This window comes from Geotrypetes seraphini, chromosome 12 (assembly GCF_902459505.1).
Source record: "Geotrypetes seraphini chromosome 12, aGeoSer1.1, whole genome shotgun sequence".
NCBI classification, from domain to species: Eukaryota; Metazoa; Chordata; class Amphibia; order Gymnophiona; family Dermophiidae; genus Geotrypetes; species Geotrypetes seraphini.
The window spans coordinates 71,877,934-71,894,971 of NC_047095.1; the positions used below are offsets into that span (position 1 = coordinate 71,877,934).

General features: G+C 44.8%; 1 protein-coding gene across 5 annotated transcripts in view; it reads left to right on the top strand.

Moving 5' to 3' along the window:
- BTBD19 (BTB domain containing 19) overlaps positions 1–17,038 on the top strand; it is a 93,643-nt gene that overhangs the window by 3,221 nt on the left and 73,384 nt on the right. For all 5 annotated transcript variants that reach the window (XM_033916347.1, XM_033916348.1, XM_033916349.1 and 2 more), the window contains exon 2: positions 14,042–14,273. In XM_033916347.1, coding sequence (XP_033772238.1) covers positions 14,042–14,273 — 232 coding nt within the window. The remainder of the gene's footprint in view (positions 1–14,041; positions 14,274–17,038) is intronic.

Below are 17,038 nucleotides of genomic sequence, written 5' to 3' on the forward strand. Positions count from 1 at the left end.
GAGGAGACTTTATGGCCAACGCTGTGTGTACTGTATAATGTTATAGTAGTCCAGTCGAAGAATTTGGTCAGACAGCAAAGGTTTCAATTGATGCAAAGTACGGTACTCCCCTAAAATTTGCGGGGATTACGTTCCAGGAGTCCTCGCAAATTGCAAAAATCCACAAAAAATGGATGTGGTCCAAAAATGCCTGATATTTTTCAGGGCCCACCTCCCCGCTCTGTTTTTGGCTTCACATTGCCATGGTGACGTCCGCTGGAAAGCTCCATCGTGTGTGTGCGCTCTACTGCTGCAACTGCCACCGATCTCGGGATCTTCGGGATCCCAGTCAGCATGGATTCACCAAGGGTAGGTCCTGCCAATCCAATCTCATCAGCTTCTTTGACTGGGTAACAAGAAAGTTGGACTTGGGAGAGTCTTTGGACTTCGTATACCTGGACTTCAGTAAAGCTTTTGACAGTGTCCCACACCGCAGGCTGCTAAGCAAGATGGAATTGACATGTATATCCTGGACATATGGATGATTCAACTAGACTCTACAGACCTAGATTTTCACTTGTGTATGCTGGACACTATGCTGGAAACTACAGACATATTTTCCCATAGCCAGGCCCAGCCTGTACCTTGCTTCAGACTGTTTGCAATACTAACAATGATGTTCTGGTTTCCCTGCTGGGAGAATATCTCTTCAAGGTTATGCTGATCACTGCTATATGACTTCATAAACTTCATTACATTACATTACATTACATTAGGGATTTCTATTCCGCCATTACCTTGCGGTTCAAGGCGGATTACAAAAGGTTAGTTTAAGGACGGAATTACAATGGATAACAGAATTACAGAGTTACAGAATTACAGAATTATATGAATTTAAGGATAGAATTACAATGGATATCAGAATTACAGAGTTACAGAATTATATGAATTGTAGAGAATAGCTAGAGAGGTAATATGAAGATCTTGAGGGCTTTTGGTGGTCGTGTTGTTATTTCTGTTTTAGGAATTTCTTGAACAGTGTGGTTTTTATTTCTTTTCTGAATGTCTTATAGTCTATGGTGGTCATCAGAAGGTTGGAGATTTGGTTGTCTAGTCTTGCAGCTTGTGTGGCTAGGAGGCCGTCATGTAGTTTTGTTCTTTTTACTTCTTTGGATGGGGGGGGGTATGAATGGGGAGTGCGTTTTTCTGTGTCTGGTGCTGGTTGCTTGGATGAGGCGATTGTTCAGGTATGATGGGCTGTCTCCGTGTAGTGTTTTAAATAATATGCAGTAGAATTTGAATTGGATTCTTTCTTGGATTGGGAGCCAGTGTGAGTTGATGAAGGCTTCAGTGATGTGGTCGTGTTTTTTCAATGAATAGACGAGTCTTAAGGCTGTATTTTGGATTGTTTGGAGTTGTCTTATCGTAGTTGCCGGACATGGGAGGAAGAGGATGTTACAGTAGTCCAGTATTCCTAGTATTAGGGATTGTACTATAAGTAGGAATTGTGTGCTTTCAAAGAATTTTCGGACTTGTCTCAGGTTTCTCATGATTGCGAATGATTTTTGGGTTGTTTTGTTTATTTGCTGCTGCATTGTGCAGCATCTGTCTATGGTCATGCCTAGTAGTTTTATGGTTGTTTGGATGGGATATTTGGTTGCGTTTATGTCTAGGATGGTTGTGGTTTGGATCCTGTCGTTTTCTAGGAGGATGAATTTGGTTTTGTCTTGGTTGAGTTTAAGTTTGTGATTTTCCATCCAGGTTGTGACTGCTTCCAGTGTTTGGTGAAGTTCCTCTGTCATGGTGGGTTTGGAATGGTCGTATGGGATGAGGATGGTGATGTCATCCGCATAGCTATAGGATGTTATGCCTAGCTTATCCAGATGGGTTCCTAGAGAGGCAGTATATAGATTGAAGAGGGTGGGGGATAGTGGAGATCCTTGTGGTACGCCGCAGGGGTTTGACCATGATTCTGATTTTTCTTTGTTTGATTTTACACTGTAGGTTCTGAGTTTTAGGAATCCTTTGAACCAGGAGTATACTTTGTCTGAGATGCCTATTGCATCTAGGATCTGTAGAAGGATGTTGTGGTCTACTAGGTCGAATGCCGCCGATAGGTCCAGTTGTATGAGTAGCATTTTTTTCCCTATACTAAGTTGATTTCTGACGGTATCCATGAGGGAGCCTAGTAATGTCTCTGTGCTGAAATGTGCTCTGAATCCTGATTGCATGGGGTGTAGTAGGTTGTGGTCCTCTATGTAATTGGTGAGGAGTTTGGCTACTAGGCCTTCTGTGATTTTGACATATAGCGGAATTGAGGCTATAGGTCTATAGTTGGAAGGGAGATTTTGTGGTGCCTTTGGGTCTTTTTGGATTGGGGTGATGACAATTTCGCTGAGGTTGACAGGGAATGTGCCCTCTGTGAGCGTGAATTGGATCCATTGTAGAGTTGTGGTGCGGAACTTTATACTAGAGGTGGTAAGGAGATATGAGGGGCAATGGTTGAGGTCACAGGAGGCATGGCTGTATTTTTTGTATAATTTGTTAAATTCTGGCCATTGTATGTTTGGGAATTGAGACCAAGTTCTGTCTGCTGGGATTGCCTCTTTTCCTGTGGGGTTGATTGTGATTGGATTTTGATTGGATGGGTTGAGTATTAGTGTGGCTCTGGTGTTGGTGATTTTATTCTTGAAATGTTCTGCTAGAATGGTTGGTGATGGTGGAGGTGTGTTGGTGGTGGTAGTGTATGGTTTGGTGTCTGTTAATTCTTTTAGTATTTGGAAAATTTTTTTGGAGTCTTGTGTTTCTGTGCCTATGAGCTTGGTATAGTAACTTTTCCTCTTGTCTTTTAGTAGATTTTTGTATTGTTTGTTGATTTTTTTCCAGTCGGTTTTTGTTTGTTCTTGGTTCTTTTTTCTCCATTTTCTTTCTAATCTTCTACACTGTCTTTTGAGTTGGAGTAATTCATTATCAAACCATTGGTCTGATTTCCTTCTGATTCTGGTTTTGGTTTGAAGGGGTGCCAGATTATCAAGTATGTTGGTGGATACATTTTTCCAGTGGGAAATGAAATTTTTTGGGTCGCAGTCTTGGATGGTTTCGTCTACCTTTGACCAGAAAATGGTTGGGTCGATATGTTTGCGTGAGGTATATGTGGTTTTTTTTTGTTTGAGGTGTGTGTTTGGTTTTGGTCCAGTTGATGTTGAAGTTAAAGATGTAGTGGTCAGACCATAGGGATGGGGACCATGTTCCGTTAGGAGTTTGGATTTCTTGATTGGATGGTTGGTGAGTCATGAATGCTGCAATGTCCAGTTGATGACCTTTTTCATGAGTGGTTTGTGGGTTTAGGATCTGGAAGGATAATGCATTGAGGAAGGATAGACAGTTGTTTGCTGGTGTGGAGGTTGGGTCTTCTAGGTGTAGGTTTAGGTCTCCTAGTATGAGGTTGTAGTCCGCTGTTAGTGAGTTTTGATAGATGAAGTTTTCAAATTCGGGTTTCACTGTGGTCCAGTTTCCTGGTGTTATGTAGCATAGCAGGCAGTTTAGAGAGTTTTTTAGTGTTGTGTTTGTGAGTTGGCACGCTAGGAAATCCAATTGTGGAGTGGATACTTTCTCGATTATGTTTAGAGTTATGGTGTTCTTGAATATTATTGCTAGACCTCCTCCTCTTTTTTTCTCTCTGCATGTTACTGTTATTTTGTATCCCGGTGGGCATACTTCTTTTATTCTAGGGTCTGTGTCTGAGGTTAGCCAGGTTTCAGTGAGGAATAAGCAGTCAAGTTTTTCTGTTGTTATCCAGTTTTTTATGTTTTCTGTTTTGGGTCCTAGAGATCTGATGTTGACATAGGCACATGTAAGGGAGGTCGTGTAGTTCTGTGGAATGTAAGTTGTTTCCGGGTATATGAGTGTTGTGGTGGTTGTTTGTGGTTTTGTTTTCGGGGGTATTGGTCTTCTTCTCCGGATAACAGTAATGGGGTGTTGATTGTTGGTAGGGTGGTTTGGGTAACTTGGAGTGAGTATTCTTCTGTTGGGGATTTGGGAGTTGGTTGTGCTTGTGGTTGAGGTTGTGGTGGGTAGGTTGTTAGCTGTTGTATTCCAGCTAGAAATGAGGAGGATTATCAGGATGGTGGCTATTTTGTGTGTATTTCGGGAGGGCTTCATGTTTGGTGTCTGGTTTGGGGTGTTCGGGTTGTTAGGTAGAGGTGGAGGTTCTCTCTTGGAGTCCTGGCTGGAGGGGGAGGAGCAGGGGATCTTTCGCTCCTTACCTTATAGTGGAGGTAGGTAAGAGGTCTGGTGGAGTGGTCTCCGAGGTGTGGGTGTTCACGTCTCTAGGGTCTGCTGGTGCGAACGGCGGCGCGCCGTTGGCGCTGTGTTTTTTAAAGTAAGTAGTCCTCCTGCTGGATCGGGGGGGCGGAGCAGGGCTCCCACGCCGGCCCGGTCTTGCTGGAAATGGCGGCGCTGTGTTTTTTAAAGTAAGTAGTCCTCCTGCTGGATCGGGGGGGCGGAGCAGGGCTCCCACGCCGGCCCGGTCTTGCTGGAAATGGCGGCGCTGTGTTTTTTAAAGTAAGTAGTCCTCCTGCTGGATCGGGGGGGCGTATGCCAGACACCCAAGAAAGTCATAAAACTTTTATAATGAGCAAGGAGCTTTGCTCATGTGGGTGTAACGAGATGAAAGAACTTGGTACCAAACCATGGGTTTCTTGTCTCCCAACCAAGCTTTGGGAACCAGACAGCTGGATTGTTGAAAGGCCATCTCGTTGCCAACTTTTCATCTTACAAGGACACCAACTCGAATAATTGTAACACCTCTAATTAGCAGCTGCATGTCTACGTGCTGAAAGAAGGAAGTTCAACAACAGTTCTCTGTTTCTGTAAGGCCCCCCTTTTACTGGGGGGGGGGGGGTGGAGGTGAGAGAGAGGCGTGGACGATAGGGAAGAGTTAGCTGTACATTATTTTTATGTACCAATAGGGAATTACATAACCAGAATTCGGGGATGGACTTTCTTGGGACAAAGGAAGAATTGCTCTGTATAAAAAACACGTGTATTCTAGGTAAAGCCAGAGAGATTCACTTACTTATGCTACGGGGAACTGCTAGCCCCCTGCTAAGCATATGGGTGCAAATTCTTCTCTCCATTGCATATTCTGAACTGACAATATATTTTTTCAAATATGTCTTTGCTGCTGTAATACTTATAGTTTTTTATACTAACAATAAACAAATATTGTCTGTTTTGGAAGATACAATGCCGTCTTGTAGTTATTCCAATGAGGTAAACAAAGCAGCCTTTTTATCTCAGAATCGATGGGGTTAGGAGAGACACTAACTGCATGGGTCAATGATTGGCTGAGTGGCAGACTTCAGAGGGTGGGGTGGTTAATGGTACCCTCTCTAAAACACCGGAGGTGACCAGTGAAGTGCCGCAGGGCTCGGTCCTGGGTCCACTCCTTTTCAACATATTCATAGGGGATCTGACTCAAGGGCTTCAAGGTAAAATAACACTATTCGCCGATGATGCCAAACTATGTAATATAGCAAGTGAATGCAGTTTACAGAATTATATGGCGCAGAACCTGCTTACATTGGAAAGTTGGTCCTCAACCTGGCAGCTAGGCTTCAATGCTAAGAAATGTAAGGTCATGCACCTCGGAAGCGGAAATCCATGCAGGACGTACTTCTTGAACAGAGAAACTTTAACTAGGACTTCAGCAGAACGAGATTTAGGAGTAATCATCAGTGCAGACATGAAAACTGCCAATCAAGTGGAGAAGGCTTCATCTAAGGCAAGGCAGATATTGGGTTGTATCAATAGAAGTTTCGTCAGCCGAAAGCCTGAAGTCATAATGCCGTTGTACAGGGCCATGGTGAGACCTCATCTGGAGTACTGTGTGCAATTCTGGAGGCCACATTACAGTAAAGATGTGCGCAGAATTGAATCGGTTCAGCGGACGGCCACCAGGATGATCTCGGGGCTCAAGGGTCTCTCGTATGAAGAGAGACTGAACAAATTGCAGCTCTACACTCTCGAGGAACGTAGGGAGAGGGGAGACTTGATCGAAACATTTAAGTACCTCACGGGATGTGTCGAAGTGAAAGATGATATTTTCTTTCTCAAGGGACCCTCGGCCACAAGAGGGCACCCGCTCAAACTCAGGGGCGGAAAATTTCATGGTGACACCAGAAAGTATTTCTTCACAGAGAGAGTGGTTGATCATTGGAACAAGCTTCCAGTGCAGGTGATCGATGCAGACAGCGTGCCAGATTTTAAGAATAAATGGGGTACCCACGTGGGATCCCTACGAGGGTCAAGATAAGGAAATTGGGTCATTAGGGCATAGACAGGGGGTGGGTAAGCAGAGTGGGCAGACTTGATAGGCTGTAGCCCTTTTCTGCCGTCTATGTTTCTATGATCTCCTCTCTCCTCCCTCCCCAATCTCCCTTGCAGCGGCCGTGCTAATAATAATCGATGGTGAAAGCAGCAGGAGGACTAAGAACCCCCCCCCTGCAAATGACTGAAACCGCAAACTCCGAATCGCGACTTCGTGGGGGAGTACTGTATTACCTAATGATAAAACCCGCTTCTAGATTCCCTTGAGACAGATCGTTTGGAATCTCTAAGCTAGTTCCACAGAATTTCTGACTCGACAGCCTTCAATTGAGACCGTCATCAGTGCCTGGTAGATTCTCAGGGTCTTTGACATGTATCCAAAAGCCCAAACCAGAAGATCTGATAAGAGTGGCTAAAGAGTGCAATAGATATTCAAAAGAAGGGGAAAACAAAGCATATCCGTTCACATGGATGTTTACTTATTCAAATAGTGACAATAAATGAAAGATCCAAAATTACAAAACCACTCTTCCATGATTTTGGGATTGCTTTATTTCTTATGCCAGTACGTGATCATAACGGAGTGTAATCCGCATGGCTCTGTCTAGATCAGACATGTCAAACTCTGGCCCGCCAGACAATTTCAATTTTCCCTTAAAGCTGGCCGGCCGCATCATTTGTAGGTTCACTCTGCATCATCTGTAGGTTCACGCAGCCTGCAGAGGATCGCTGGTCGACAGTATCGATCCTAGCAGGCCGCCGTAGACTCAGCTAGAGAATGACACGGTGGTTATTACCCGCGGCTAGCCACGGGTAACCTGCCAAAACAGTGACCAAAAAAAAAGGTCACCGCGAGTTCGGGGACAAGGCCATTCACCGCCCCGTGGAGTGGTGAATGGTAGCACAGGGCAGTGAACAAGTAGTGAACGCACGGTGAACGAGGGTTCAATTCGGCAGCCCTCTCTCTCCTGCCGGCCATCCATGCATCTCCCTCCCTCCTTTTCCCTTACCTTTCCTTCTTGAAACTGGCGATTTCTATAAGGCTACAAGCTGTATTACAGCCGGAGTCTTGAAGTTGCGTTGCGTTGCCTGCTAGAAAAAGTCTCTTCTGACGCAACTTCCTGTTTCCGGTTGCATCAGAGGAGACTTTCTAGCAGGCAACCCGACACGATTTCAAGGCTCCGGCTGTAATACAGCTCGTAGCCTTATAGAAATCGCCAATTTCAAGAAGGAAAGGTAAGGGAAAAGGAGGGAGAGAAATGCACGGCTGGCTGGCGGGAGGGAGCTGCTGGACCTCGTGAAGGGTGCTGGGGATGGGGGGATGGGGACGGGGCGGTAAAAGAGACAGCGGGGACGGTGACGGGGCGGTGAAGGGGATGGCAGAGACAGGGACGGGGCGGTGAAAGGACCAGCGGGGTGGGGCGGTGCAGAGGATGGTGGTCTGGGGATGAGACGATGACGGGGACAGAATTTTTCCCCGTGTCATTCTCTAGCCTCAGCTGCATGTTTCCTCTGGCATGGTCCCGCCCCTCCTCTGACGTACAGGACCGTGCCAGAGGGAACGTGCAGCTGAGGCTCCAGCGGCCTGCTAGGATTGCTACTGCCGACCAGCGATCCTCTGCAGGCCGCGTGAACCTACAGAAGATGTGGCGTGAACCTACAGAGTCAGGTCCGAAGCAGACCTGCATCTGAGGAAAGGTATTTTGGGGCTTTCCTAAAGGGAAGGCAAGAGATCAAGGCGGCCCACAAAGAGAGAATTGGTGTCTCAGATTCTATTTGTAACTTGTTTCTAGTTGCTGTAATTCTGCTCTGGAAGTGAGAATTATATAGACACAGAAATATCTTCCACTGCCCTGCTGATCCCCAGTGCTAGGAAGCTCTCATATACACATACTGCTGCATGGGGCAAGCAGAAGAAGAAGAAATGATCCTGGCGCTGCTCAATCCATCCCTCGGACTCCAGAAAAGAAAGGGAAGAAGAAAGAAGGAGACCCTGGCAATAATTTTATTTTCTGTTTGTGATTACAATATGTCAAGTTTGAAATGTATATTAGAGAATGACACGGTGACAAAATTCATCACTGTTCCTGTCCCCGCAGATAACCGCGGGAAACCATCTTCATGTCATTCTTTAACCCTTTCAGGACCAAGGGACATATTTGTCCCATAACTTTAAAATCCTATAAATTTTGATTGGGATAGTCTACAGTTCTAAATTTGATATGTACGGATTCCATATGATACTGCCTTTATGTAAACAAACTGGTTCCGACATTCATTCATTAGCGTCGTTGCCAGATTGACGAGAAGATTCACTTGCCACACTGTCCATAAGCCAGAAGTGTGATTTTTTTTAAAAAAAATAATGATATTTCACAAAAAAAAATCAATTTTTTGGCATCTGCAAGCCCTTTTTACCATAAAAATGTCATCAAAACCACAAAAATTGGCCTACGATCCTTATGGTCCTGAAAGGGTTAAGGAGAGAGGGAAGAATCAGAGTATGAATGACCACAACCACTGACCTGCAAGCTTTGCTTTGAAGAATGCTGGTGTAGAAGGACTGAGATTGAAATAGACACTGAAGAATGACAGTCTCTGGTATCCAGAGCAGATATTGTGATGTCATAATGCCTCATTCCACCAGTGCCTAAGAGCCAATCACATCAGTGATGTCACAATGGCTTCATTATCTTTGGCTCACATAAGAATCAGAGTATGAATGGCCACAACCACTGACCCACAAGCTTTGCTTTGAAGAATGCTGGTGTAGAAGGACTGAAGTTGAAACAGACACTACAGAATGACAGTCTCTGGTATCCAGAGCAGATATTGTGATGTCATAATGCCTCATTCCACCAGTGCCTAAGAGCCAATCACATCAGTGATGTCACAATGGCTTCATTATCCTTGGCTCACATAAGAATCAGAGTATGAATGGCCACAACCACTGACCCACAAGCTTTGCTTTGAAGAATGCTGGTGTAGAAGGACTGAGGTTGAAACAGACACTACAGAATGACAGTCTCTGGTATCCAGAGCAGATATTGTGATGTCATAATGCCTCATTCCACCAGTGCCTAAGAGCCAATCACATCAGTGATGTCACAATGGCTTCATTATCCTTGGCTCCCATAAGAATCAGAGTATGAATGGCCACAACCACTGACCCGCAAGCTTTGCTTTGAAGAATGCTGGCGTAGAAGGACTGAGGTTGAAATAGACACTAGAAAATGACATGGGATTATTCCCCGCGGTTATCTGTGGGGACGGGAATGGTGATGAATTTTGTCACCGTGTCATTCTCTAATGTAAATCCTGCGAGAGCTGGTGTTAGACAGCGAGCGTGAACCAGGACCTGAAAGAGAGAGGAAAAGCCTTTTTTATTTATTTTGTTTACATCACAGAGCCAGCGTGGGGTTGGAGAGGTTGGAACCCTAGACTTCTACTAAGACTAAGGGCTCCTTTTATTAAGGTGCGCATTTAGTGTGCTCTAAATGGGTTAGTGTACCTTAATAAAAGGACCCCTAAGTATCGTAATTAAAAATTTGGCCTGCAACTTAGCCTTTTTTTCAGATTTTGGCCCCTTATGTGATTGAGTTTGACACTCCTGGTCTATCATGTAGTTCTTTATCTGCCGTCATATACTGTGTAACTATGGAATTGGAAAAGGTCTTTTCAACTACACATGCAGATGTGGAGATACAATAGTGCAAACATGCCCCCAGGATGTTTCTATGTTCATGCTTTAGGTACGCTGAGGGAGGAGTTTTCAGCACACTGATTTACAAAGGAATCGTTTGAAAAGTTACATTACAGAGCTTCTCATGATCTCAGACTGCATTACCTGACTCGAGGATCTTCTGTCTCGTCACGCAATTCACAGAGTAATCACTTTGGACCAACACCTCCATGACCAGGGCCTGTCTAGTGTTTTCTCTACCACTATGTCTGGTTTCCTTGCAGGTGACCATAAGCTCTTGATTCATTTAGGCTCATGGTCCCAGTGCCCTTCCAGCACAGCAACGTTGAAATGTTCACGTTTCCAAAGGATGAACATGCCATCTAGTTGCCCCTTTCTCTATAACAATTTTCTGCCATCAGAATTTCACAGCTAGCTATAAGATTGAGTAACTGTTTCCAGGTTTTTCTTCCAGAAGCAACAGATGTCTTTAAGCCAGTTGTTTCTCTTTGCCATAAACAGTCTGTCCCAGCGCATATAGGACTCCACAGTTGTCCACTGGGAAAAACGTTCAGCATAAAGGGACACTACTTAAACTTATACTTTAGATCCCTTCTCTTCAGAATCACAGGTCTTTGGAACGACCTCACTACCCCTCTGCGGAACCTGGGCTCCCTCCAATTATTCCGCAAGCAACTGAAAACCTGGCTTTTCACTAAAATGTAATTCTATCCCCCCCTTACTCTTCTCTTCTATATATAAGTTCATGTAAACCTTTTTTTTCCTTCTCTTCCTATATTTTAAGTTCTTGTAAACCATGTTGAGCTTCACATCTGTGGAGATGATGCGGTATATAAACTTAAGGTTTAGTTTAGTTTAGATCATTAAGTGCAGAAAATGTGGAGAACGATGCTCTGTTGGGGAGAAGAATCAACTCACATAGGCACCACAAATGTAATAAAAGTCATGCCTCTGTGGGTGAGCATTTTTCAGAGCCTGAGCATTGTGTCAATGATTTTCATGCTCAGAATACTAAGAGGGCACTTTGGAACAACCCATGAATGAAAGACCATTTGACGCCCACCTGACAGAATTTAACAAGGTTCTGGGTTTCCTATCATAAGCCATAAAATGATACCGTTTGTCACCTTCTATTACCTCACTCCACCTTTACCGCATTGAAATGTCTGTCATTGGAACATTACCATGTTTCATCTTTTGCTCATACCTGACCTGAAGAAGAAGGTTCTGCCTTTGAAAGTTTGTGGGGAAAAAGGTTGAATTCGAGAGGTGTCGCCCTATTTGCCTTTCTGTCTTTTTACTATTAATTGGCTCTCGGTTTCCAGTGAGAGTGGGTTTTTTCCCCCTTTAGTTGTTCCTGCTGTGTCACCATGATTCAAAGCTGTCGGTATTTGCTCGGATAGGTGGCATGCCGGTGGCAGTGGAATGTTCAGGCTTTGAAGAGTTTGACTTCCTCTCGGTGTGTCTTTTTTCACATCCTTTTCAGTCTCCTGCCCTGCCTGGGCTGGGGAATAGTGAGTCAGAGCTTTACTGTCTCTTCTCTGTTAGACTTTCCATTGAGTGATCTTTGAAAAGTGAAAGTCTCGTGGTATTCAGGATCTGTGGGAGCATTGTTCTTTCCAGTACGTCTAGTGGAAGAGGCTGAAGATTCCGTGTGCTTGGGCAGGGGAACGCCCAGCACACATGAGTGGTAAATGCCCAAGAGGAATTTCTGGTGCTAGGCTGATGCATTGTTTATGGATGCCCGGAGGTGGTTTTAGCATCAATTGCAGCCCTTTGTGGGGACTTTACTGCAGAAAGCAAATCACACATCTGTGCTTCTTTAAAAATAGATGGAAAAATGGAATGGTAGGAAGAAGACATTAAGGGCACAGATCGGATCCAATCCGTGAGGGATCCGATCCATGTCCGGGGGGCTGATTCACGAATTGTCTCATGCAAATGAGGGCGATCAGAATCACGCCCAAATGATCGCTCTGTAGAGCCGTGACTTTAAAAAAACCCCTTTTTTACTAGCCCAGCGAGCCCATGGTTTTAACCCGCTTTAAACCCACAGGTTAAAACCACGGGCTCGCACTGAGGGGGAAAGCCAGGGCAAGGAGCAGGAGAGCAGAGCGGCAGGAGAAAATCGCAGCAGAGAGTCGGGGCAGAGAGAGCAGGAGAGTTGGGGGCAGAGAGCTGGAAAGACAGCAGGCAGAGCAGGAGATGGTAGTTAGAAAGCTGTGAACAACTGGTCCCCAGCAGTCGTTTGTTTTTGATTGGTCTGCCATCATTTCAATGCCGTTCCCCCTCATTTGCATGCGCGGATCGGAGGATGATTAGGACAGAGGTTAGTGAATCGGGTCGGAGGGAAATCGAGTCGCAAAGGAGTTGCAAACTGATTGGTACACGATCAGTTTGCTTAGTGAATCTAGCCCTAAGGGAGATATGAGAGTGTGGCGAAGTGGCTAAAGCTACAGCCTCGGCACCCTGAGGTTCTGGGTTCAAATCCACACTGCTCTTTGTGACCCGGGTTAAGTCACTTAATCCCCCCATTGCCCCAGGTACATTAGATAGATTGTGAGCCCACCAGGACAGACAGGGGAAAATTCATGTAAACTTTTCTGAGCTCCCCTGGGAGAATGGTAGAGAAAATTGAATGATTAAATAATTGCCGGTTTAGAAAAGTACTAATTTATTATCTGGTTACTGTAGATGAAAATGTTTCTTTTCAGATCTAGCCAAACCCTGAATTCTCATCCCTAAAAGAGGTCTTCCAACCAGAGCAGTCGCCCTTCTTGCTCTCCCTTTTGTGATGGCCATGCTGCCACTTGAAGTAGCCACACGTGAAAATTGATTGTAGAGACAGTTACTTGCCTTTCCAAATCCAAACAGAAGGCAAGAGACAATCAGCTGTTTCTGAGAGAGAGGAGGATGGAGTGACCTTCCCAGTGTTAGCAAGAGACGGGGGATTTGAACCCTTCATTCTCTGATTCTTGGCCTCCTGTTCCTCCTTCTCCCAATATTGCTTTTGGTTGTATCACAGAGAGACGTCTACTAAATGCATTACTCTTTCCCCTTAGGCTGTCTTTTTTTTAAATTCAGATAACTATTAGCACGACAGGTATACAGTTTTCATCTGCTTTATTTCTACTCTTTGGCACCTTCATGCATGTAGGCCTTCGTATCACTTAATACCCCCTTTTGCTACTCCATTCCCAGTCTCACCTCATGTCCTTCCCATATGCCCATTGGATCAGTGGTGGCAGTTCATGGGGGATGTTACAGCAACTGCCTCGCTAGTTTTGAAAGCTTGATTTACGGTACTTCACTTTCTTCCAGATTTCTGTGTTTACTTCCTAAATTTTTTTTTTGGAATTATATATTTTGTTTTTCTTTTTGATGTTTGAACTTTTCAGTTGTGTTTTGGATAACGGTGCTATCTATATAAGTAAAATATGAAGCTATGAAACTATCAAATAAAAGAATCCCAGGGTCTTTGAGAGACATGAGTGGCCAAATAGTACTTTTTTTTACTTCCAAGTGTCCAATACATTGAAAAGGCAAAGAAGTATTGAGAAGACAGAGTCTGGGGAAGGCTGTTAAAAGGCAATTACTCTTATAATAAGTTTCACTTATTTCTTGACTTCTCTGCCTTTATTTATTTTTCTCAGCTGAACTACAAGACAGTCGGTCAGAATTAACCCATTGACATTATACGGTAATAGGTGATTGCTGCCTCTACTGGTAGGAGGTCAGGACTGCATGTGGAGATAACAGCACTTTTTGGCTGGAGAAGGAAGATGAAGGATCTTTAAATTAAAGAGAATGTCCTTAATTTTGGATTTAAAAAATGTTTTTATTTTGTTTTCCAAAAGAATTTATCCAGTCCCAATCCATTCAAGGAGCTTCACAGAAACTGTAAGATGTGTTCCTTGCTCTCAGCTTCCATGTCCTGTGGAAAAGTGCCTGGGATTTTGCTGCTGAAGAAGAAGAGTAATGTCCTCTTTGTCCTTTGTTTCAGCAGACCTTGTATGTTTTCTGTTTCAGTGATGTGAAATTTATTGTGGGGAAGGAGAAGCAAGAGGTCTGGGCCCACCGTTGTATCCTGGCTTCCCGCTGCAGTGCTTTTCATGCAATGTTCAAACAATCACTTCAGTCCCCAGATCCCTCTCAAGAGCCAGCACAGGACCCTATCATCCTGAGTGATGTGCAACCAGCGGTCTTCCTGCCACTGATTGAGTTTCTCTACACTAACTCCGTGACACTTAACAACTTGATTGTAAGTAGAACTGGTGCCGGGTCTGGGAAAACACTTGTTTCCTTGAACGTACATTTGATGTACTGATTTTCATTCAAACAGGATTCCAGCTTGAATTATGTGTGTGGCTGTTCAGAATCCTACAATGATCACTTTTTGGGTGACTTTTTCAGTACAAGGACACTGTGACAACTTCCATAGGAAGGAAAGGATAAAAAAAAGAAAGAGGAGAAAAAGGAAGAAAAGCCAGTTTTCCATCTAATCGGTGACTTATAATAAACTCAGCATCCTTAGTATGAGCTGTAATGTGACTGGCTTGCTTAGAAATTGGTGGTTCTCACAGTGAGGATAAGGGCGTTACCAGTGGTGGGCCACAAGCACTCTTCCCTCTGAGTGGGAGGCCTCCATCTACAGTTCTGCCAGTGGGGGGTGCTGTTTCACTCTCATTTTCAATAGTGATGGACAGGCAAGTTTTGCAGGACTCCAGAGAACCTACCTGTCTCTAGCAATTGAAAACACACTATTGAAGCACCACCCCCTACTGATAGCAATGCAATTACCTAGAAACCGGAATCGACTCGCATAAAGCACTTTTCTATCTAGCTCCTAGTCAGTGGAATCTACTTCCACAAGACGTTCGTACTGAAATGAATGATAAAACATTTAAAAATGACTGAAAACGTATTTTTTTCAAGAGGCATTTGGTGTCGATGTTACTCATTAGTTTGAAGGATAAATAGGCAATTGACCCATATTGGTTTTGTGAGATTGGATATGAGTATATCTTGGATGTGAATGAGTTTAGGTCTTTTCTATTCACAATGGAGTTTCTTTTTATTTAAATTTAGATTCAATTAATTGTAACATATATTTGTACTTTTATGTTATCCGCTGAGAACTTGTGAAAGATTTAGCGGCATAACAAATTTTAATAAATATATAAACATGATGGCAGATAAAGGCCAAATGGCCCATCCAGTCTGCCCATCGGAGCCTTAGGCCACTCCCAGTGCATCCCAGGATGCACTGGTAAGGAAGTCTAGGACTTCTGTTGGCCCAGGTGCCTAGGCCCCTCCTATGGGAGGGGGCCTTAGACATCTGAGCCAATCAGGGCCTACGGCCCCCCTCCCCAGTGCATCTCAGAATTCACTGGGAAGGGACAGGCCTGAAATGTTTCAGTGGCGGGCCTGCCAGCAGGAGGAAGTGAGCATCCCTCTTGCCGGCCATCAGATTAAGGTACAGGGGGCATTCAGGGAGTGTCATGGAGATCTTGGGTTGTCAGAAAGTATCAGGGGTGGTGATGGGGAGTGTCGGGGTGGAGTCGGGGAATGTTTGGGGGGCTTCGGAGGTTGATGGGACCAGCAGCAGGAGTTGAGTGGGCACCCCTCCTGCCAGGAGATAGCTCGAGGGGTGGTGGCAGGAGGAATTGGGCATTCCTTCTGTCACAGCCAATTGGGGGGCCTTCAGGGGTTCTGGCAGAAGGGATTGGGCATCCCTCCTGCCAGGGGATGTCTCGGGGGGTGGCGGCTGTAAGAACTGGGCACTGCTGCTACCATGGACACTCAAAGGGAGGCTTTGGGGGTTTCGGAAGGAGGAAGTGGGCATCCCTCCTGCCTGTTGACTTCACGAGGGAACGGATTGATTGCAGCAGGGAGATTCCCTTGCCGTGATTGGCTCAGCGGCTACTCTATTTGAAATGTAGACCAGAATTTTGCTGGCCTACATTTCAGGCACCTATTGCAGCCTTAGGGAGATGCCTAGGATCGCCTAAGCTCAACTAAGCTCGCCTAAGGCCACTTCCAGGCGAAACCACGTCTAGCCTTGGGTGAGCTTAAGCGGCCCTACGTGCCTCCATAGGCTGGCAAAAACGCCTACAATGTAAGCGGCCTGCCTCAGGGTGTGGTTTTTGTTTTTTTTTAAACGTGCATCCTGATTGGCTGGTTAGACAGCCTTAGAACACCTACCACCGCCTACAATTGGGACGTTGTTTATAGACTTTGTTTCTTAGTATCTAGTAATTTTTTCACAGCACCCATAGGCCACAATTCCCCTCAGCTTTTCTTTCCTCACCTCCAACATTGCCACTACTACAGTGTTGAGTCTTTTCTGGCTGGGATGCTTTAGTGCACAGTTTTGGAACCACTGCACTAGTCCTTGGTGTTCCAAGCATTTGCTTGCACATGCCCCATGCACACTCACAAGCTGCTGCTGGTCACCATTATGTCTAACATGCTGGGAGAGGCTAGAAGCTATTAAAATGATTTTAATCCTGTAAGTGAAATTGTAGATGGGGTATAAAGAGTGAGAGGTTTTGAAAGGCCAGTGGTTGTTGGTTACTGCTGGCTGTGGAGATTTGGAGTACCCGTACTGTGCTGAGGCTGGGGTTGTCCTGTTGAGACAGTTGAGTGAAGGAGAGGGGGAGCCATAGGCAGCGGAACGCTTTTTTGTTTGGAAGGCCCAAAAGATCCGCCCCAGACCCTGCCCAAACTCCACCCTAGATACTACTTCCCATAATAGTACTAATTGTAATACCATTAATTCCATTCATTTTTCATATAAACACACAATATAATCTTATTAACAACACATAATGGTTAACCACAAAATTAAACCACACAAAGCACACTGTATGCTTCTCAACATTCATTCCTACCAGAACACCTGGCCTTGGTCACACATGCAAAACACAGATAACCCCTATGAAAATACAGGACCACAAACTAAAAGTACTAATATATACAAACAAAACCTAAGATGCAAGACTCTGCATGCAGTAAAACCCCAGA